Source organism: Macrotis lagotis, chromosome 1 (genome assembly GCF_037893015.1).
Source record: "Macrotis lagotis isolate mMagLag1 chromosome 1, bilby.v1.9.chrom.fasta, whole genome shotgun sequence".
Taxonomy (NCBI): domain Eukaryota; kingdom Metazoa; phylum Chordata; class Mammalia; order Peramelemorphia; family Peramelidae; genus Macrotis; species Macrotis lagotis.
Genome location: NC_133658.1, coordinates 2,363,761 through 2,386,481, shown reverse-complemented (window position 1 = coordinate 2,386,481; position 22,721 = coordinate 2,363,761). Strand labels below are relative to the sequence as shown.

The 22,721-nt window shown below is 43.5% G+C and overlaps 1 protein-coding gene across 2 annotated transcripts; it reads left to right on the top strand.

The window, feature by feature from the left end:
- The first annotated feature begins 200 nt into the window (after positions 1-200).
- On the top strand, positions 201-22,703 carry TDRD15 (tudor domain containing 15). 2 transcript variants are annotated; one of them, XM_074194828.1, is made up of 4 exons: positions 204-6,441; positions 10,218-10,376; positions 12,589-12,702; positions 20,740-22,703. In XM_074194828.1, exons 1-4 carry the CDS (start codon positions 204-206, stop codon positions 20,805-20,807), a joined length of 6,579 nt encoding a protein of 2,192 aa, XP_074050929.1. In that variant the 3' UTR covers positions 20,808-22,703. The 2 variants fall into 2 exon arrangements, with proteins under 2 accessions (XP_074050936.1, XP_074050929.1); XM_074194835.1 differs by lacking the exon at positions 10,218-10,376 and having other exon boundaries at positions 201-6,441.
- The last annotated feature ends 18 nt before the right edge of the window (positions 22,704-22,721 follow it).

The window sequence follows — 22,721 nt, the reverse complement described above, 5'->3', positions numbered from 1 at the left end:
ATCTTTCCTAACTTCCTTTCAATTTTATCAGTTATTTCAGTTGTTCCAAGTTCATTTTGAGGCATTATTTTATATTGTTTGGGGGGGAATTTAGGAGAGCCAGGTCATTTCCTGCCTTATTCCACCATCTTCCCAGATTCCTTCTAATAAGTTAGCTTCTTCAGAAACTAATTACTTCTTTAAATATTTTTTTTTTACAGACAATGAATTCTAAGGCTCTGTTCCCACCATCCTTAGACTTGGATCTGAAGATCTCTCATGTTGAATGTCTTGCCAAGGAAATTTTGGTGAAGTTTCAGGGCAAATATGATATTGAATGTGAGTTTGACTACCACATACTACAGAGTGAACTACAGCACATTCCCAAAGCATATAATAATATTGCTGTAGGTGAATTTTGTTTGGTGGAAGAAAGAGATTCTGGAGAATGGCATAGAGGACAAGTAGTAGAAAATAAAAATGAGTTCTATAGAGTATTTCTTATAGACTGTGGAAAAGAACTAAGAGTCAGTGCCACCCACGTGGCTTCTGCATGTGACAACTTGTTTGAACTCCCTCCAAGGATAACAGTTGGTGTTTTTGCCAACATACTTCCTCTTGGGGAGAAGTGGTCTCCCAAGGCTTTAAATTACTTCACATCATTAATTGGACTGCAAGTGAAGGGACACGTGCAGGCCATTCTATCTCATCAAATGGTTCTTCTGGAAGTGCCAAGAATCATCTCTGAGCTTCTCGAGCTACAGTTAGGGAGGCTTGTTGATGGAGATTCGTTTTGTCTTATTATAGAAATGTTAAAAGAATTTCCTCTCAGTTCCTCGTGTTTCCAAATGCCAGATCTGCTGCAGCAATATAGAAGATCCAACTCTTCATATGGCAATAATGAGAGTTCACCTAATTATCAACACGTCCTAGATAACTTGCAGCCATCCCTGTTGGTTAACTGTAGGGAGAGTGTGAAAATTGCTTCTGCCATCAGTCCCAGTAGATTTTATTGTCACTTAGCGAAATGGTTACCAGAGCTGGAAAACTTAACAGCAGCGATGTCTTTGCACTACGAAGCCATCAGCAGAGAGAGAAATCCTCCTACTGATAACTTTGGACTGCTTTGTGTTGCCAAAAGGAGAAATAGGCAGTGGTACAGAGGGGTTCTCCAGCAACTCCTACCCCATGATCAAGTGAAGATATGGTTCATGGACTTGGGCACCAGTGAAGCAGTGCCTTCCAGTTATGTGAAGAAGCTTAAGCAAGAGTTCAGTCTAGTGCCCTTATTTTCATTTCCTTGCTCTTTGTCACATTTCAGCAATCCAAACAAAGATATCAGGAATTTTCAACTTAAGTTGTTTAAGCAAGCTTTGTTAGGGCAGATGATGTTTGCGCATATCGATCAGTTTGATCCTGAGGAGCATTTGTATTATGTGACCTTTCATAGTCAAGAGTCTGTGATGAGCCCTAAGAATCTGCTGCAGTTAAACAGATGCCTTTTGCCACATAGCCCCATGTTGGAGGAAAAAGCCCCTAAGCTTTTAGGAAATGAAAAACCCACTCTCAGAAAAAATTCTGAAGTGGAGAATTTTAAGGATGATGTGACACTGTTAAATTCTGCATTGGAAAAAGACCCTTTATCAAAGGTGGCCATATGCTGGAAGACAGTAGAAATGAAAGTAAATTCTGCCTATGTAGCTTTTGTGGAGTATGTACTGAATCCATCAAATTTCTGGGTACGCACTGATGATCATCAAAACAACTTTCAAGACTTAATGAAGAAAATAGGAGAATTATATGATTCTTGTGAGAAAGAAGAAATGATTCTCAAAAAACCAGAGCCTGGATTATTTTGTTGTGCTCGATATAATAAGGACATGCATTTTTATAGAGCTGTCATCACTGAAGTTAATGGTTATAAGATTAATGTTTATTTTTTAGATTTTGGAAATACTGAGTCTGTTCCATTTTATGATGTGAAAATTTTGCTACAAGAATTTTGTGAATTACCAGCTTTAGCTATGTGCTGTTCACTGGCTCATGCATGTCCCACAGAAGATATATGGGTAAAGAAAGCAATAGATTTTTTTAAAAAGACTGTGTTTGACAAAGCCCTCCTGCTTAAAGTTGTAGCTAAGAAAAATGACAAGTATATTGTAAATGTCCAGTGTATTGAGGCCTCTAGGAAAGTTAATGTGGTTGGTCTCATGGTGCAAGGTGGTTATGCAGAATATTGGGAAGTAAAGCCAGAATGTCTTTCAAAACCTGGAACAGATTTTTTAGGTCCAAATTTAAGACCTGAACACAATATTGTAGTTGCACAAACCAAGCAGCCTCTTTCAACCATAGCTGGCCAAAGTCCTTTGAACAAGTCAGAATTCTTAAATGCTGCCTTTGCAGGGTTAGAAAGCCCTTTCCCCAGAAGTCTAGGACATGTGTCTGGGACAAGTGAGCCTCTCCATCCATACAAAGAATATGTGTTCAAACCTGGAACTGTTGTTGATGTGAAGTGCTCATATTTTTCTTGCCCTGGAGACTTTTCTTGCCAACTGCAGAGTAAGATACCAGCACTGATGCTGCTTATGGAGAAGATGCAGAAGTATTATGGGACCCATAGTGACCCTTATCAGGCAGGGCAGGTGGCTTGTGTTGCCAAGTATGCGAAAGATGGAAAATGGTACAGAGCAGCCATTCTGACTCAAGTGTCCCCCAGAGAAGTGGATGTCATATTTGTTGACTACGGCAATCAGGAAAGAATCTTAATTAAAGATCTTTGTGCAATTAACCCAGATTTTCTTATTTTGGAGGGTCAAGCATTCAGATGTACTCTTAACAATTTAATTGAGCCCATTAATTCTGAATCATTCAGCTGGACAACAAAGTCTTGCATAGATTTTGGAAAGTTTATTTCTTCCTATGATGGACTATTGACTTGTATCATCTATGCTTTGGTTTTAATTCACCCAAATTGCCTATGCAACATAGTTGACTTGCGAACCCCATTCATTAGTGCTGGAGAATTTCTGGTCAATTGTGGCTGTGCCCAACAGAGTCCATCCCTAATGTCCTTGCCAGCATCTGTGAGCCTTTACAGTTTCTGCTATTCTTCTTTTAACTTAAAAATTGGAAGTGAAGAAGCAGTTTATATATCCCACATCCGGAGTCCAAAAAAGTTTTACTGCCAACTGAGGAAAAATAGTCGAAGTCTGGAGGTGATAAGTGCAAGGATTTCAGAGATTAGCAAGCTCTCAAATTATCCAAAGTTTGATGGCAAAACAAGGTTGTGCTTGTCACGGTACTTTGAAGATGGTTTGTTTTACAGAGCCATAGCATCACCAGTGGATTTAGCCTCCTTTTTGTTGGTCTACTTTGTGGACTTTGGAAACAAGCAGATCGTCGAAGGAAATAAATTGTTGCCTATTTTGGATCAATCTTCAGAGCTGCTGTTTACCCCTATGCAGGCCATCAAGTGTTATCTCTCAGACCTTAAGGACATAGACATTCCAACAGAAATCAACATCTGGTTTGAAGAAAACTTTCTGGGAAAACCCCTGAAAGCAGTGGTTGTGTCTCGGGATTCAGATGCCCAGCTTGGCTTGGAACTGTATGATGGGAATCAGCAGATAAATCAGAAAATTAAAACTTTGCTTCAAGTTTATGGGAAAAAATATGACAAAGGAAAATGTGTGGGAAGTTTTCATAAGAAATATGAAAGTAAAATGTTGAGTAGGGCATCACCAAAAGACAAAGCATACCATTGTCATTCTACCATAACTAAAACTGGTCATCCCAAGTACCTTGAAAACAAAATGGAGCAGACTTTGAATTCCAAAGATATCCCTGTCAGACTTTTAAAATCAGCCTCTTTTCAGATGGATCCTAGTCCAAAAAGCAAGATAAACTCATCTTTAAAGGGGGGATTAAAAAATACAAATGGAAAAACTAGCCCTGAATCTGCTTCCCATCTTGACTTCATTAGTGAAGGAAAACCAGTGTGTGCTGCATCAGAACCTGTTAGAGCACGACCCTGCCCAGTGGCCCCTAAAGTAGAGGGTGTGGCCAGGCCCCAGATCTCTGACCTCCCTCCCGCTCCCATCCACTTGAACACCAGAGTTAAGGCCTACGTATCCAATATATGGAGTCCGGCAAGTTTCCACATTCAGCTGGCTGAGAATGAAGACTTGATCTTCAAACTTGCAAAAGAACTAAATGAAAAGATGGCAGACCTGGACCGAGAGAGGGAACCAGTAGCACTTTCAGTGGGAGATCTCGTGGTTGCAAAGTATGCCGCTGATAATGCCTTATATAGAGCAGTGATCAAGAACAATGTAACAAGGAATTCTTTTGAAGTGGAGTTTATTGACTATGGTAACACAGAAATTGTAAATCTGTCTCAAATTCGTGAGCTTGATAAGAAATTTTTGACAGTTCCTCAGCTTGGCCTTCATTCCTTTCTGAGTGGAGTAAGATATAATGAGCCCGATGAATTATGGGACAGCAAAACAGTAACTTACTTTGCTGAAAAAGTAAATAACAAGCTAATTTTTTGTGAATTTTTGAAGAAGCATGAGCAAAAGTGGGAAGTAAATATCATTTGTGATGAGAAGTGTGTGGTGAATGAAATGATGAAGTGGATAACATGTTCAAAGAAGTGGGAGAAAGTCTCCAAAACACCTGAAACTCACTCTAAAAAAATGAGTCTGGATATTGGTAATGAAGACAAGAAAAAGTCAGGTGAAATTAAGTGTCCTCAGATATCCTGCCCCCAACCAACTAAGGTTCCGAGTCCTGAATTAAAACCTGGGCAGCTTGAGAAGGCAGAGATACTTCATGTTTCGAAATGTGGAAACTTCTCTGTGAAACTAAGTAAAAATGCACAATTATTGTCCACATTGCTCTCCTTGATAGTCAAGGAAGCCAAGGAAAACCCCTTCCTGCCTGGGGAAGAGATTGAAGAAGGCCTAGAGTGCTTGACCAGGTCCAGAATCACAGCCACGTGGTGCCGCGCCAAGGTGGAGAAATGCCTGGGTGAAGAGAAGATGCTCGTCTATTTGCTGGACTGTGGTCGCTACGAGGTGGTGTCTTCACTGGGGGCAAAGGAACTCAGCCTGGAGAGCAGGAGCATTCCCCACCAAGCTGTGCTGTGCAAATGGATCTGGATTGAAAATGCCAGGAAGATGTCATTTGAGTCCATCACTCACTTGTTTGCCCATTTAGAAACAAAAATACTTTTCCTGCGCTACCTCAATGCTGCTTGGGAAGTGGAGATCTTGGTGGATGGCCTGCTGCTCTTGGAGTACCTGAATGTCCAAGTTCAACAGAGTGAGGAGAGCAAGCCAAATCATTCAGACATGGCGCTTAGCATGTGGATGAAGAGTCACACGGTGCCCTTCGGAGGGAACTCAGTCAGGCAGGCTCTTCTGCAGAGGGGCCACCGGTACGGAGGTTTTGTCACGGTTGTTTCTGACCCCTCGGACTTCTATGTGCAGCTGGAGGATTTCTTTGACACCATGACCTCTCTGTGCCAGCTGCTGTTGGCTCTACCTGATCACCTACCCACCCTGCCCCCACACCTGCTCATACCCGGCTCCAGCTGCTTGTTCAGATATGGGTGGGAAGACCAGTGGAACAGGGTGGAGATTTCTGAAGTCTCTGCTCAGTCAGTGCTGCTTCTGTTCATGGACTATGGGTTTTCGGTCTGTGTCCCCCATTCAGAGTGTGCCAACCTCAGAGTCATTCCTGAAGAGCTTTTGTGCTTGCCCCGGCTGACTCACCACTGTGCCTTATCTGGCATACTGCCTGCGAATGGGGACCATTGGGAGGATGCTGCCAGAGCTTTTTTCCAAGACTTACTGAGTAAACCGGGCTTGTTCTTTCTGCTTCAGGAGTATGGCCCTGGGATGAAACTGGAAGTTGAGGTCATCCAGGGGAAAAACAGCCTGGCTGATCTACTTGTGGTGGCTGGACATGCAGTCTTCTCTAAAGAAACAGCTCATGTGGTGGCGGTGAATAGTATCCAGTCTACGAAAATTGAGTATAAGTTGCAAGGAAGGCATTTTTATTCTCTGTTAGATAAGAAGGTTTTCCCAAATGAAAACGTCCTTTTGACGTGCACAGGAAAAGAGGGACCGCAGCAGTGGAAATTTATTCCATGGAAAGATGTCTACAAAAACATTTTTGTGAAGGCTACCCCTAGCACTTGTTTTCATTCCAAAAACTTAACCTTGAGGAAGAAAGTTGGTAATGGAAAACATAAATCTAAAAGTACTATAAAGTTTGAGAGATGTGAAAGAAATACATTTTGGGAACGACAAAATGACTTGAGAAATGAACCTAACTGCATGGAAAACGTTTCTGAAAACTTGCCTCCAGGAGGAATGTGGAAAACATACAACCTTTGTACCAGAATCAAGGCATTGAACATCAATGAAGAAATGGTCTTAGAAGAAACTTCCAAAGGTAAGTAACTGACTTATTATCACTTAAGTGCCACATTATACATCATATTTGAAGTTTAACTTGAGATTTTAAAAAACAGTTCACATAGATAATACAGACTGCATTCAGGACTGGCTTGTATAACAAAATTCAATGTACAAAAAAAATTTGAATTTGCAAAATGGACCCATTAGGGAATGTTGAATTTTTATTAGAAAATGAAGCTTCACTCACAAAGATTTACCATAAAGTTCTTTAAATGATGAGTTCCTCGAAAAATTCCATTTTCATACAATATATCAAGGAAGGAGTCCTCAAATATGGCATTATTTATATTTCATATTGTGAACATGCATCCATTACTTTATCTTCTGGCTGGTAACCCTCCTTAGTTGGAGATAATCTTCCTTTCAAAAAGATGTGTATTCTAGACTTGTTATATACAGGCAGCCAGGAGGGAGATTTGCTGCTCATTTTGTCTCTTTCTCTCCTGAATAATCACAGGAGTTGAAAGAGAAATGTGGAGAGCTGTGTCAGGAAATTATTTTTCTCTCTGCTTTTCAGCACCTTAAAAAAAATCCTGAACCAAAAAACTTTTGTAGCTATTATTTATGATCTCAAAGATAGTAGAAGAGAAGCTACTGAGATAGAATGTGAAGAGGAGAGCTCATGTTCCCATGGGCTCATCATGTCACCTTTCACCCCTTACTTGTTATGGGAGGGTAAGGAGAAGCAGTTTGGGCTTTCCACAGGCCTGAGATAGGACAGAAGAATGAGTTGGGGTCATTCAGAAGAGCAATGCTATTGTCAGTAAATTAGCAGGTAATAACCACCTGCTTTGCCCAGGCCCATGGGGATCCATAGGAAGTCCTTGTTTTGGAGGTGCTCACCACCTGGTGGGGCAGACAATGTGCAGAAACTCAGACGATGTTCTCTATATGGGATATGGGGGAATTCTCATGTGAGCCCGGGTGTGCTGGCAGTGGGACAACCCAGAAAGACTTCCCCAGAAGGGGAGGGTGGAGCTGGCACTGAAGGAAGCTGAGAAGAGGCAGAGCAAGTCTGGAGCAAGTGAGGGGGAACTCGGTGCCATTGGGCTGCAGACAAGGTGGGGGTGGGAAGGGAAGACAGAAGGGTGAAGAAGCCTTGCGCAATCTTAAGAGCTCCTATGGGATCTCAGGGTTAGATAGAAAAATGCCATATACCCTTTGGATAATGATTTTGGGGGGGGGGCAGAGCCTCTTCTCAAGCTCCCTGAAAAACTCAAGACCAATGGACAGGTTTCCTTTTTTATTCCTGAGCCTTTTGAGAACTGGAGGGAGGATATTACTCTTGTGCTTGAGAAACAGCGGAGGAATCCAGTCTGGGACCAGACTAACTTCCTGTGAAACTGGTGAAAATATATATGGGCTTATTCTCTGCCTTTCCTCTTCCCCTTCTCTGGATAGAACAACCTCCAAAATCTTTGGACTTGGGGCTCGGGTTTGGCCATGCTCCAACCTGCTGGGACCATTTAGAGGCGAGATAAGCCCTTTCATTTTGAGGGCGTACTTTTCTTATCCCCTGACCTTATGAATCAAAAAATGCTTCAGAGGACCCCTTTGGGCTGACCCATCTAGGGTTTCCCTCCAGCTTGGCTCCCTTAGTTGGTATTTGTAGAAGTTTAGAAAATCCAGCACTTTTAAAAAAGCAAACCAAATTATAGTCTTCATATCATGTTACTTCATAAAAGTAAAAAAACAAAAAACAAAAAACACAACAACTCAAACCTCTCTAAAAAGCTTAGTAATTGTGATGGAGATGGCATTGAAAGTGCACCTGATGAGGGTGTGTTGGCATAAAGCATCCACTGAGAATTTCAGGGTTTTGGGGGTAAGTTTTCCTGAGGCCTCCCCATCTTTCTTCAGTCAGGAGACTTTGGTGAAGAGTGTGCTCAAGCTGTTCAGTCCACAGAGGCCAGCTGCCCACAGCGACCATGGGAAGTTCACCTTGGAGTACACTGACAGGCACATGGGTCAAAGGCAGCTGCCTCACTGCTCCTGGAGCTGGCAGGGCATGCCTGCTTCTGCTTGGCCCCATTGCTCCCTAGACTCTCGGCCCTCTTTGGCCCCTGCTCCTCCAGGGGCCCCCCTTCAAAGGGAAGACACATGTGAATGGGAAGAGGAGAGCAGGCATCAACCCCTGGAGGCGCTGCTCCCCAGGGGCTCCGTGCTTTGTCTCCACTCAGCAATAACCGTGTGGGGATGTTCTAGGACATCTGCCTTCCTACTCCTTAGACAGGAAACATGAGGTGATGCATTGTCTTCCTTGCTTGGTTATGGCTTCATTCTAGGGACCAAGGAAACCCTTCTTTGTAACCTTCCTCATTTCTTGCCTCCCACAAATCTCTACAAAATAGCGAAGAAAGCTTAGCCCTGGAGTAAGTTGGGATTTATTGTCAGAGTAGCTTGTTTTTTAATATGTATGGAAGGTATGGATGGTGGTCAGTCAGAATCCTAGCATTCTTCCACTTTGGGGAGATGCCCTTCCTTAGAGGAGATTTGTAATATAGGTCAAGTTTTTAAAAATTTATTTATTTTTCCAACTAAGTGTAAAATTAGTTTTCAAGAATAATTTTTTGATAAGGTTTTGAGTTTTACAGTTTTCTCCCTCCCTTCCTTCCCCCTCCCCTCTTTCTTCTTCTCTTCTTTCCCTCCCCTTTCTCCTTGACAGAGTAATCTAATAAAGGTTGCACATAACATGACTTAAGTTTGGAATTTTGTCAAATGAATTTTTTTATGTCTGAAATTCTTGGCATTCAATTGGAAAAAAAGAATTCTATAAGATAGACTGTTCCCCAGTTCTGCCTGCCCACAATCTCTGACATTTGGAGGCAGGACCTTGGGCAGCTTATGAAATAGCTTGGCGTGATGATTCAGCGCCATGGGCTGAAGATGAGGGGCTTGCTCTGGTACATGGACCTTCCTTGTCTAAGAGTTGTCCAGATTGATAAAATTACAGGTCTGATCCTCATCCCAGACTGAGTTTTCTGGAGTACTCTTTGAAATGCCATTAATGAGAAAGGGCACCAAAAAGGACCCACCACTATTTGTTATATTGATGATTGATTTCAGTTTATTGAGCTTGTTATTTTTTTTTTTAGGAATTGTTTAAATTCCAGGTATTCAGAATGGGTAATGTTTGAATGATTATTTTTCTGTTACTCATAGTTATTAATACATTCAATAGAGAACATGCCCATTGTAAAAGTAGACTCAGACTTCGAATTAGGAAGATCTGATTTCAAATTTTGCTTTTGATGCTTTCTGTGTTCCTAGGAAAATCACTTTACTACTGTCTGCCTCAGTTTCCTCATCTGTAAAATGGGAATAATGGTGGCAGTGAGCTTCTCAGCTTGCTGTGATGATTTAATGAAGCTTTGTAAACCTTAGCACAATATGCACACCAGCTGTTTTTATTATTCAAATATCAATTCATTTAGAAAGCTGAACAAGGAACTTAGGATGATTTAAATGTTATTTAAATCTTTGGGAGATATTTTGTTCCCTATGGCCTTATGGGTACATGAGAATAGCTCCCGTTGATAAAGTGCCTTCAGATTGCCAAAGTACCAGCCTGGTGCTCCCTGGATGAAATAGACCCTCATTGTTTTTTGAATGGAGATTAAATGTTTTTGGGTTGCTGTGTTTGTTAGTAGACTGCATGTTATTTATTTTGGCCTCTGGTCAAACTGACACTAAACTGGACTACAATGTGACTTATTTGATAATTTTAACTTCTTTTACAATCATTGCCAGTTCCCAAATTTGAATCTAGGTGTCATAGAGTGCTAGAGATGGAAAGAGACATCAAACAGAACCAGGAAAATGGCCTCCACACTAAGTCTGATCCCCACCTTATACAGATGAGGAGCCTGATGCCCAGAGAGCTTAAGGAAATGGTCCAGTGTCTTAAAGGTAATGAGAAGGAGCCACTGGTCATTTTGGAAACATTGATTTAAAAAAAACATTAAATAATGGTGTTTTCCATTACTTTGCATTTTCAAATATATCCTTCTTTTCTACCTGGTATGGCTTCCTTTTTTAACAAAAATTAAGTGGGAAGGGGAGGAATTCACAACTAACTAAACACAGTCCTCTGAGTGTATGTGTATGTGTGCAAATTAAACACCTCGGATCCTCCACGGATGTGAAGAAGGTACAGAGGAGGACATTTTCTTGTTTTTCTTTGAGGTCAAGCTTGATCATCCTAATTATACATCCTTTAGTTTCCCTCCCTCTTTCAGTAATATTGTAGTGATTATCTATGTTGTTTTCCCATTTCCACTTCCTTTGTTTTTGCATCAGACAATAGAGGTCTTTCCATGCTTCTCTCCATAGTTATCATTTCTTGTGGTTCAGCAATATTAAAATTGTTTGTCACCCCCAATCATTGAGCACATATGTGTTCCTAGCTCCTTCCATAAAAATGGTACTAGGGTTATTTTGATGCATAGGGACAATTCTCTAACTTGAGTATCCCTGCCTCAAAGCAGGGACATTTTAGTCCCTTTTCCCAGAATGCTTTCAAACTGCTTTCCAGAATGTTCACTGCATCACCAGCAAAGCCTCGAGGTACCATCTTTCCACAGTCCCTTCAATGTTGTTTTTTTTTTTTTCCACCTTTAGTTAACCTGCCCCAACTTGGTGAGGTGTGTGATGAGAACAAGAGTTCTGATTTGCATTTCTCTTATGCCTGTTTGATCCAGAGCTGTTTGACCTTCTGCAAGTTCAAACAAATCTCTTCTTTCCTTCCCCACATACCCTTCTTTCAGATTCTCTCCCACCCTCATTTTCCTTCGACCCCCTTCCCCTTTGGTGGTCATGTCTTGCTGTTCATTCCGGGTCAACTTCTCTTAGGTGTGGCCCTGTTTCTTTCCTCACAAGTATCCCCTTGGCTTCCACCTCTCACTTTTTCCGCATCTTTCCCTCCCTTCTAGTCTGTTTGCCTCCATGCTCTGTTATACTTCATATTCCATAGTGCTTTATAGAAAAATTAGCAAAAAATTCCTCCAACCCACTTTCCCCTAGTTGCCCATTGAGAATGGAAAAACTGGACTCATGTTCTAAACATGTATCAAAACAAATATCCACATGAACAAAACCATCTATCTGTCTCTGTCTCTTCACCTATCTGTCTAACTATTCATATTTCTGCATTAGAATGGGAAAGAAAAGGAAGTTTGGGGAAAATTACTTGATCAGGATGTGTGATTCAGGAAGAAGGTGTTGGGGGCATGGGAGAAAGGGGGACAGGGAATCAGAGAGGGTTAGTCCTTTGCAAAACTGCTAAGGATAGACACTTTTTTAAAACATTTTTTGAAGTGGCAAAAATTGAAATCTGAGGAGAAACCCATCAATTACTAATGAAATAATCAACCAGCTTTACACGTTCTGGTATGTGATGAAATATAATTATGCTGTAATAAAAGATGATGGGGATGGTTTCAGAGAAACCTGAGAAGACTTATAGGCACTGGTATTCATTTAGACCCAAGTGACTGAAAGAATTAGAAACTGCTGATTATCATGTTGCTGTGGTTCAGGCATTTCACTCATTTTACAGATAAGGAAACTGAAGCAAACAGGGTTAAGTGACTTGTCCAGGGTCCCACAGCTAGTTCAGGTCTGAAGTCTGATTCTGTGCCACCTAGCTGCCCACCTCCTAATGGAGAAGAAGAATCTCCCTGGAGATAGTGACAGAGGAGTTAGCTAAGAAACTTCTAGTCCAAATGGTCTGTCTGAACTTAGCTAGTTTTGAAATGAAAATGAACTGAGTTGTTTAGGTAAACACTACTATGTAACTTAAGAATTTCAACTTGATTTCTGTGCTTTTAAGAAAGGATAAGTATAGTTTAAGAAAAATGTATTTCTAAGTATATAATCAGCTTTAGTAAGTGAATTCATTCCTTTGTGGAAATAGATGAACAACAGCTGTTCTTTTATTGCAGTAAATGGGACTAAAATTGGTGAATCCCTAGCTCCTTCCTCACCCATGTTTACCATGTTAGGCTTTGAGTAATAAGATCCCCAGGCCTGAAGAATGTTTGACTCAGATGCCTCTTCGAAGAGGGATGCAGTGGCACATTGACCTCAACAAGCCCTGAGCCATCTTGTTTTTGTTTTTCAGAGGAGGGAGGTGAGGACTGGGGTCATTTGTGCATCAGTTTGCCGACCCCTGGTCAAAAGGGAGCCAGTTCTGAAAGCCCTGAGGCATGCTGCAGAACCACAGTGGGTGGTGATGGTAAGTACCAAGTACCCACATTTTCTGTTGCTCTCCTGCCACCACAGAAACAGAGATTTTCCCTTAGAGATCAGGTTCATCTGATTCAGCAAATATTTATGGAGTGCTAGTTCTGAGTAGAGCATCCTGCTGATTCTATTTTGGTGTGAGATCTTGGTCCTCCTGCTCTGAAAAGGGTATAGATAAGCTGATAAAAACCAAATGGAAAGATGCCTGAGAGAAGTCCAAGCAAAGTTGGCATGGGGAGGCATTAGAGCCCTTATTTGTGGTGTGGAGGGAGTCATGGATGGGGTCTGAGTGGACCTCAGAGGAGGACTGGGGACTCTGTAGCTTGAGGAAGTCTACCCTGGCCTCTGCAGGGAGCAGGTGGGGATGTGGACCAGCTAGGTGTAGTGTTAAGCTGGGGGGACAGAGTTGACAGAAAAGACAGGCCCCTTAGGGAGCTTAGATTTGGTAGGGGAGACAAGTAGGCCAGTGCAGGGGGAGAGGAAGGGCTGGGGGCGGGGGGGAGGAACTTTTGAAGATGGGTGGAGGGCCCAACACCAGACTGGAGAGTTCATGAACAGCTGGAAGAGATTGGAAGTTTTCCAGACTGAGGTGTGCTTCCTGCTGAAGAAATGGAATTGTGTCAGAGAGGGTCTGGTGGTAGAACCTGTGAGCTGAGAAGGGGGACCCAGAAGTCTCAGGAAGGATGAGAGGAAGAGGGGGTACCTGAGTCATTAACATGTGGAGGAAAGCTAGGGAAGCATGGATGAACTTGGTTTGGGCTGTGCTTGTCTAATGCTCAGGAACAGTGTTGGGCCTGGACTTTAGACCACTCCAGAGAGGATGGTCAGAGCCATGTGTGCATAGAAGTAAGGATAGCAAGAAACAAAGTTGGCTTTGATTAGATTGGGGGGAAGGTTAATGATGATGACTGTAATGCGTGATTCCAGGGGAGGGCAAACCCAGAGAGGCTCTCCCCGAGGACTGGCCTCTTGGACTGAATTCTGCATAAAAGACCACCAGAGAAAGATGGGGCAGAGGACCCTACATTGGTTATTAGATCTTAGAGGGATCAGAGTGTGGAGTTTTTTCCTCACTTGTGTTTTATACAGCCAACATACAAGTAGGGGGCAACCTCCCTCTTCCTTGGCTACTGAGTTGCTGGCTGCCTCTGCCTCACTTTCTCTTAGACCTGTCATCCTCAGTGGCACCCTGCCCTCCTCTTCCCTTGGGCTTTCTGGAACTCCCATCCCCGAGGATTGATCTCTGTTAATATGTCCTCTTCCATTTCTTGGCACTCACAGAGCCGGGCTTCCTTAACTCTGTCCATAGCCATCTTCTCCCTCCTCCTTCAGTTACCCGCTCTTCTCTCCCTACACATTAGCCCTGGAAGAGAAATGGGAAAAGAGTCTCCATTGCTCCTTGGCAACCAGCCTTCCTCCTCAGGGTTTCAATCACATGCTGGAGAAATAGCCAAGTTTATGTCATCATCTGAAGGCCCTGCAGTCATTCTCCTTTCTGGAGGTTAGCCCTTGGCTCCTTAGCCTAGCTACCTTACAGTTGGATTTTTAAAGGATCTTGAACCCACCAATTCCTCAAGATATATGCCTCTGTTACACCTACAGGAGTTGGCCTTCCTGAAAAGGCACCAGAATCTCCCTGGTATTGTTGAAGATGCTACCATCCTCCCAGTCTTCCTGCCTCACAGCTTTGGGGGCACATTTGTTCTGCACATTGCCTTGGCTCCCAAATTTGATTTTTTTCTTTAATCACCATTTTCATCTCACCTAGCTTAGTTCAATAATTGATCCCCCTTTTCCCTTTTCTGTCTCTCTCATTCCCCCCATACCCTTTTTGGTCTGTTTTTCTTCCTGTCTCCCCTCTCCATTCCAGCATTTGTCTTTTGGGGGTCGGTCTCTCTCTCTCTCTCTCCTAATTTTTCATTTTTTTGGTTTTGAAGTAATGAATCCTGGTTTCTCGTAAATTCATCAATCTCCATGAGTTCCATTCTTTGTCTGAAGGATTTGTTCTCCTCTGAGAGTTTTCTTATCTCTTTTTCCATCTGGCCAATTTTGCTTTTTAAAGCATTCTTCTCCTCAATAACTTTTTGAACTGTTTTATCCATTTGACCTAAGCTAGTTTTTAGCATGCTATTTTCTTCAGCATTTTTTTGGATTTCCTTGACTAAGCTGCTGACTTCATTTTCATGTTTTTCCTGCATCTCCTTTCTTTTCCCAGTTTTTCTTCTAACTCCCTCATTTGATTTTCAAAGTCTTTTTTGAGCTCTGTCATAGCCTGAGCCCAATTTCTGTTTTTCTTGGAGTCTTTAGATGCAGGAGCTTGTACTGCCTCATCTTCAGACTAAGTATTTTGATCCTTCTTGGGCTCACAGGCAAAATATTTCTCAATGGTCTTCCTCTTGTTTCTCTGCTTGCTCATTTTCCCAGCCTGGACCTGGTTTTGGGGTGCTTCCTGAGCTTTTGGGACATTCCCACAAGGGTCTCAGTGTGTGAGGCTCTGTCCTCCCTCCTGGTCTGTGAATGACCATAAGCGCCTCCCTCTGCCACGGGGCTGATGTGGGGGGGCTTGTTGTTCTTTGGGGGGGCCTAGACTGGGATCAGGATCTGAATGTTGTCAGAGCCCCAGAGTCCTGTTCCAGAGGCAGAGGACAGAGCTGGGCAGTCTCTCTTCACTCCCCCCCCCCACCCTTCAGCTCAATGGGCTCATGCCCTGGGGGCTCCTGCTTACCAGTTTGCCTGTTTCTGGTTCCTAGATCTGGGCTGCAGAAAGACCAAGATACTCCCTGTGTGCCCCGAGGGCTGGGCTCCACGTGCTCGCTCTGGCAGAGGTCCCCCGCTGTTCCCCCACTTTGTGCCGGTGCTCCCCGGGGTGCAGCTCAGGAGACTCCCCCGCTGCTGTGAGCCACGGTTCCCAACGCCCTGGGGCTGCCTCCAGGAGGCTGAAGTTCTTTCACTCTGGCAGGCCACCCCTCTGGTGGACCGCCCCTCCAACCCCGGGAAGCAGAGCCTTTCTGCTCTTTTCCAGGTTACCTTGAGTAGGAGAACTGCCTCACTGGGTCCCTTTGTGGGTTCTGTCTCTGGAAAGTTTAGTTAGAGTCCTTAGTTTATGAGTTTTATGAGAGAGTGCCTAAGACAGGATCCCTTCTTGTCTCCATCTTGGCTCCGCCCTCCCCTTCTCTGTCTCTCTGTCTCTCTCTCTCTGTCTCTCTCTGTCTCTGTGTCTCTATCTCTCTGTGTCTCTCTCTCTCACTTGCCCTCTGTGTCTCTCTCTCTCTCACTCGCCCTCTGTCTGTCTCTCTCACTTGCCCTCTGTCCCTCTGATTCTGTCGTTCATCCCTCCGACTCCAATTCCGTCATCTGTACCTCTGTGTGTGTTTAGGTCAGTGATGTCATCATTCCTTCTGTTTCCTATGGTCACAAGGGTGGTTCTTTTTACCTTGTACCAGTGATTTGGTCTTACCTACCTAATATATTGCACCTAACCCCTTCCCTCTCCTCATCCACTTCCATCCTGATTCACCCTGTCTTCTCTTTGAACTCTTGCCTTAGCCTCACTTGTTGGTCTTACCCGAGATTTCTCCATATACTTCTCAAATATTTCATTTTTCTGCTAGTAAACTTCAGGTCTTGTTCATTGTTTCTGAACTCAAATGCTAACTTCTCTGGCTGTTACTTTTTTAAAGTATTTTCATCCTTCTTTTCCTTATCATTCAAACAGAAACCCTTCCCCAGTGTCTTATCCTGCAGTAGATAACAGCACTGACTGGAGTCAGGAGGATGAGAGTCCAAATCCAGTCCCAGACATTTGCCAATTACTAACTTTGTGAGCTTGAAAAAGTCACTTAACCCTGATCACCTTGTGTCCAGGTCCATCTCTACTAGTCCTGATCCATATCTGACCAATACAGTTCATATGCTTTTCATGGTGTCATGTCCTTGATGTCATGATCTTCTTCAAGAACAAAGGACAGGGGTGGCTAGGTGACGTAGTGGATAAAGCACTGGCCTTGGAGTCAGGAGTACCTGGGTTCAAATCCGGTCTCAGACTTATTAATTACCTAGCTGTGTGGCCTTGGGCAAGCCACTTAACCCCATTTGCCTTGCAAAAACCTAAAAAAGAGAATGAAGGACAGACATCATCATCATCCTCCTCCTCTTCCTCCTCCTCATCATCATCCTGTTCCCTCTTTTCCTCTATTCTCTGGTCTGGGATTACTGGTGGTATTGCTTGCTCCCAGGTGCTTTTTGTCATTTGGAATTTGAATCTCAAGTTGGCAGCGTATGGGATGGAGTCCAGTTGGTTCCTGACCCTTTCCTCTTGTTCTTTCCCTCACCTGCAGAGTTCTTTGTGGTGGCCTGACAGTTGAGGCTGAGGGAAAGGGGGTGGTGCCTCTCTGTTCTGGGCCAGGGGAGCTGAGGCTGCTCAAGGTAGAGGTTGGTTCTGTTGCCTTCCTGGTGTCATGGACCTCAGGTTCAGATGTATTTCCAGCACATCATTCCTATTTTGGAAAGATTTGAGAGTTCACAAAGGTCACATGATATAGAAGGCTGTGTTTAGCATTTCCAGACTATCCCAGCACTGGCATGGAATCCAGGCAGGACACTTTGGGCCCCATTTTGTGTTGGATGCTTCTTGCATCTGGAGGACACATCTTTCCTACTTTCTGTCTCATAGATTCTCTGTTTCCTTCAAGGCTTAGAACAAGCACTATCTTTACATAAAAATGTCCTGATCTTTCCCCACTGACACTCTACTGGACACCCATTCTTCTGTTTGTGTACTCATCCTTTGTAGAGCTCCCTGAGGTCATTTTTTTGTCTTTTTTCTCTGTATCTCCAGGGCTTAATATAGTCAACATAGTCAAGCATGTTTGCCTGACATCTGCAAGTTGACCTTAAGAGGGAATTGGGATAGTGGCTACATGATGGAGGTAGAGTCAAATAGAGTCATTTTTGTGAGGGTCAGTGGCACATTGAGAAGAACCAACTTTTACAAGATGTAGAGAAAACATTTCTTTCTGAGACCAGAGAGAGAGGAAAAATAGTCCAATAAGAGCTTAAATGCATGGTTGGAGAGTGTCAGTGGTCTCTGTGAGGTAGAAGACTGGCATCTGTATGTGTGATGATTGACTGTGAAGAATGGCCTGGTCAGAAGAAAAGCAACTGGGAGACAGACTATAGGGGATGGAGAAAAAGCAGCTTAGGGGATATTGTGTATCCAGGAATCATCATCATTCTAAAATGCCTTTCAATAGTGTTCACTGAATTGGTATTTCCCCACTTCACTTTGTTTTGCTTTTAGAGACCATCTGACTCAGTCCCTCCATCTTAGGGAGGAGAAAACTAAGGCCCAAGAGGGGGAAGTGACTGCTGTGATCAAATAGGTAGTAAGTAGGAAAGCAAGAATTTGACTTCTGCCCTTCTGATGATCAGACCATATACAAAATGGTGTGTGGCCATTGTACTCTCTTGAAGTTCACCAAGTGAGCCAAGCTCTTTCCTCACTAGATAGTTATATCTAATCCTGTGTTCAGCCCTGGCGAGGAATCCCTGAGCCTGTACTACCCTTGGTGTCCTGTGCTTACCTATCCTCTTTGCAGCATACATGAGAAGGCCTGAGAAGTCTATGCAGTAAACCTATGGAGGAAAGTATGACCCTCATAGCCTGAGTGGGAGATGGGGGCCAGCTACACCCACCTGCCAGTCATTACCTTACACAGGCTAGTTGTGGAGCCAGCCTACCTGGGAGATCAAGCAGGGTACTCCTGAGGGGGAAAGGGGAGGCACATATCCCTGATGTGTCTGCCACCACCCTTGCTGTCTTGATCACCAACTCCACTCAAACCTCGATGGAGACTGGCGAGGACCCTGAGCCCAAGGGCCTTGGGAATGGCAAGGCTTCCAGCCTGATTGTCTGCAGCCCTCATTCTGGGAATCAGCCACTGGGGAGATGCAGTCTGGAACCTGCCTGTTCTGGCAGGAGCTATGCCACAGCTCCTGAAAGGAACCTTCTGGTCACCAGTCCTTGACCCTGCATAAGGGTTCAATTTCAGAAACAGATTTTTTTTCAGTGGAAATGACATGAAAGACGCAGGAACATTGATTTTGACTCTGCCCTCTCAGAACCAAGGAATCTTTCCATCTGACTTGTAGCTAAAACCTATCCAGATTGCCCCCTGATTAGAATGTGAGCTTCTTTAGAGCAGGGACTGTCTGGGTGTCTCTGGGCATCCCTGGCTCTTGGCCATAGTAGAATATGAGTGAACATAAGAGATACTGTCCTGAGGCTAGGAGGAGTGAGGCTCAGTGGGGAAGGGGTCTGTGAAGGACAGAGAATAGTGCTGTTGAGCCAGGTTATCAGGGAAGGCTCCCTGGAAGAGATGACCTCTGAAGAGATGAGGGGAAGAAGGACAGGCCCGCACAGCCTGGGCTGTAGCCCAGCAAGGAGAGGGCCCCGGGATGGCCACTAGGTGAGTGGAGCTGGCATGGAGGGGCCCATGAAGATGGGGAAGGAAGGAGAGTGATGGGATGGGAGCAGAGCCCATTGAGAATACTTTGTGTCCTGGCTTCTGTTTTTAAAAGAGCCTCAGTTAAGGGAGGGGAATTTTCAAGGTGGCCTCAGGAAAATGGGGGCTCCTGAAAGAGTGGTGGAAAGTAGTGAAAGAAACTGAATACTGAGAGGGGCAGGGACCCTGGACCCCAGGATGGCCCCTAAGTGGCTCCGGAGTGACTTAGATGAGGATGATTTGCTTGGGACAAGCGAGGAAGGCCCCTCTTTGGGAGGATTTGTGGAGAAAAAGAGGTGACTGGGAGGAGGTGTAACCCTGTACTTCAGTGAGGACAAAATGGAGGCCCCTCCACCTCCTTCAAAGGATGATCGCATCCATCCTGGCTGGGTAGAGAAGAAGCTTGATTGTGGGAACCTGTAGACATCATAGTAGTTGTTTTGTGAGAACTTGGGAAAGATGCCCAATTGTAGAAATTCGGGTTTGGGTTGGCCAGTGTCCCACGGGTATGGTTTGGGTCATTGATTGTGGATGATAAAGGACTGCTCTCTAGCAAATGTTGATGAGGAGCCCACTGTGGCCCCGACCCTGGACCAGGGGCTGGACCAGAAGGCACAAATAGAGACTAAATCCAAATAACTACAAAGTTGGCAACCTAAAGGTGGGCTTCTGTGGAAGGTGGGGCTTGGGCTGAATCTGAAAGTAAGGGAGTGGCTCTGAGGCAGAGGAGAGGAGAGCAGAAAGAGGAGTGCAGGGGGACTCGGGAGGGACTGGAGAATGGACCCAGGTAGGAAGGAGAGGACTTGAAAAGCCGACCTGAGGTGGGTCCGGTTGTATCCTAGAGGCAATGGAGAGCTACAATTGGAAGTCCCCCCTGAGGAGATTCACACTAAGAAGTGGCGGGGGGGGGGGGGGGGGGGCTGGAGTGGTGGTGGGGGGAGGGGAAGAACATTTAGGAGAAAAGGGTGGCCAGATGCTGCAGAGAGGAAAAGACCATTGATTTGTGAGACAAAGGTTGGAGGGGCTGGTAAGGTGGAGGATGGTTTTTAAGGATGGTGGAGGGCAGAGATCCAGGATTTAGGGGGGATGATGGAGGGTACTGGATGCTGAAGAGGGGTTGGCCTAGGTCATATCTCTCCCCAAAATTGAGTTCAAGGTAGAGAGGAGGAAACCACAAATACTTGAGAAGATGATAGTTGGGAGAGAAATAAAAGCCTGATGGGTATTTGAAGCAGGTGAAAAGTTTGTGTAGGGACTTGTCTATGGATAAAACTTTCTGGAGAGAACCTCCCAAATCTGCTCTTATGGGGTGGTGTAATAAGAGTTGGAAAGTAACATCCAAAAATGAGAATGACCAAGTACTGAAAACCAGCCCTTTAAAGTTCCTGTGGGATGATGGGATTATTTCTGTCTCTCAACCTTTGCAGAGCTGCATGCATTTGGGGTGCAAATGGCTTTTTTAGAATATAGCATTTGCTCTTTTCTTTCATTAAAATATCAAGTAATTTTGTGGTTTCTTTCCTTAGCTATTGAAGATTCCAATGATTTTCTTCAATTAGGGGATGTACAGCTGAAGAGGAACCTCGTTTCATGAGAATGTTTTCCTTTCTCATCCATCTGGGAGGTTTTGCTTTTACTTTTGTTTTTTTTTTAACTATAAAATGTGGTTTAAATTATTTTGCTTAAACTCTTCATGTTGAAATGAAAAGATTGTAATTTTCATAAAGTATTCACAACTTGGACTTTTTTTTTTAATCTAAGCTTGATCACAGTCCTCGTTTCTGTAGCTGTTTTCATTTGTCTTAACATCTTTCCCAGGGGATGTTTTATGATATTTGCCGATGGTAGAAATAGACACAATTTGAAGAGGATATATTTTGTTAAGTTCCTTTCCATTAGAATTAGAGATTTGATTTCTTCTCCTTGTTTTAGATAAAAATTTAAAATCGTTTAAGGCCTCTGTAAACCCAGTGATCCATCTAAAATAAAATTGTTCCTTTGTAAGTTCTTGTCAACTTTAAATTGAGAAAATTTTATTGAAGCAACAATTGCTGGAAGACAGTTAATAGGTTCAGGTTTAAGAGGGGCCCAAGGAGAGCATCTTCAAGACAGCAGGAAGCACATGGCAGACATCAGACGGACTTCAGCTTTTTATTAGATTTGCCTTTCTTTTAATTAGGCAGTTGACTGTTAATGAGAGATTTTGTCTGCTTTGCATGGTTCTGATATATATATCAAGGGAAAATCCCAAGAGATTATTAAAAAAAAAAGTTGCTTAGCAGTTTAAATACTAGGACTTTGGGGCCGTTACGTGGTGGAGTGGATAGAGGACCCCCTGCCTGGAGTCAGGAGGTCTTGAGTTCTAATCTGGTCTCAGACACTTACTAGCAGACCCTGGGCAAGTCATGTCACCCTGTTTGCCTCAGTTTCCTCATCTGTAAAATGAGCTGCAGAAGGAAATGGCAAATCCTCCCCGGATCTCTGCTAGGAATACCCCAGGATGGTGTCATGAAGACTTAGACACCCCAAAACAAGAAAAAACTGAGACTTGGCTTTGATGGGTTGGGGGTCCCTTCAGATTTTGGGTCCTTCTGCTGGCAGGAAGCCCATTGAGAATGGCAGGGCCCTGGAGGGATGAATCAGTGGGAAGAGTCACTGGGGAGTTTACTGTAAAACATTTACAAATTTCAAAAGCCCTCAAGTTGATACTGTACTGGGAGCCTCTTCCCTCTATCAGCTGAATTCTACCTAATTTAGTTCACTATTCTAGACAAAGGTTCTCCTGTTGGCTGCCACAGATCGTTGCCTAGCTTGACATTGCCTTAATATTTTCAAATCTTTGATTGACTTTGGGTAAGTTTTTAAAATTTAAAAGTATTCTTTTCATTTTGGTAGTGACATGAGAAGTTTTGCTTTCTTTGGGGCTTTTTGGAAATTTCTCTAGTAAACTTTGAAGTTACTTTTGTTCGTCTCTAATCAGGTTTCATGTAAATGATGTGAAGTGTAAAAGGGAGCTGCAGAAAATGAGGTCGAAATTCTGCCTCCCTCAAACCATCCATACAGATTTGTGACTTAAGAGGGCTCGGCAAGCATTCATTTTGGGTCAGACGGATTTAAGATAGTGTACATTTCTATTTTACAATTTAAAGAAGGAGAGAGAAACTGTCTTTTGGGTAGAGATTTCAGTCCTGGGTCTTAATTTGTGTTGCTTCACTCTTATCCTCTTTCACCCCCCCCCCCCCACTCCCTGGTTTTGAGGTAGATTTGGTAATTAAAAACTTTATAATTTCCAAGTTTATATGTGAGTGGAACTATAATGTTCCATTTGCATTATCGCCAGAATTATTAGCATTTCATTTTTAAGAATCGTTGTTCTGTATGATAAGGGGCATCATGTGTTTGTTTGACAACTTTGATGACACTGAAATTCTTTTGGTGAAAAATGGCAAAATCATCAGAAAAAAATCATTGTAATGTTTGTTTTCTTTAATGTAGCATCTGAAATGTA

What these genes read in the sequence shown, in the direction of transcription:
- TDRD15 (XM_074194828.1), top strand. Translation starts at nt 204, where the DNA reads ATGAATTCTAAGGCTCTGTTCCCACCATCCTTAGACTTGGATCTGAAG. An exon ending in CTTAGAAGAAACTTCCAAAG is followed by an intron (nt 6,442 to 10,217) that starts GTAAGTAACTGA and finishes AATCATTGCCAG; the next exon opens with TTCCCAAATTTGAATCTAGG. An exon ending in AATGGTCCAGTGTCTTAAAG is followed by an intron (nt 10,377 to 12,588) that starts GTAATGAGAAGG and finishes TTTGTTTTTCAG; the next exon opens with AGGAGGGAGGTGAGGACTGG.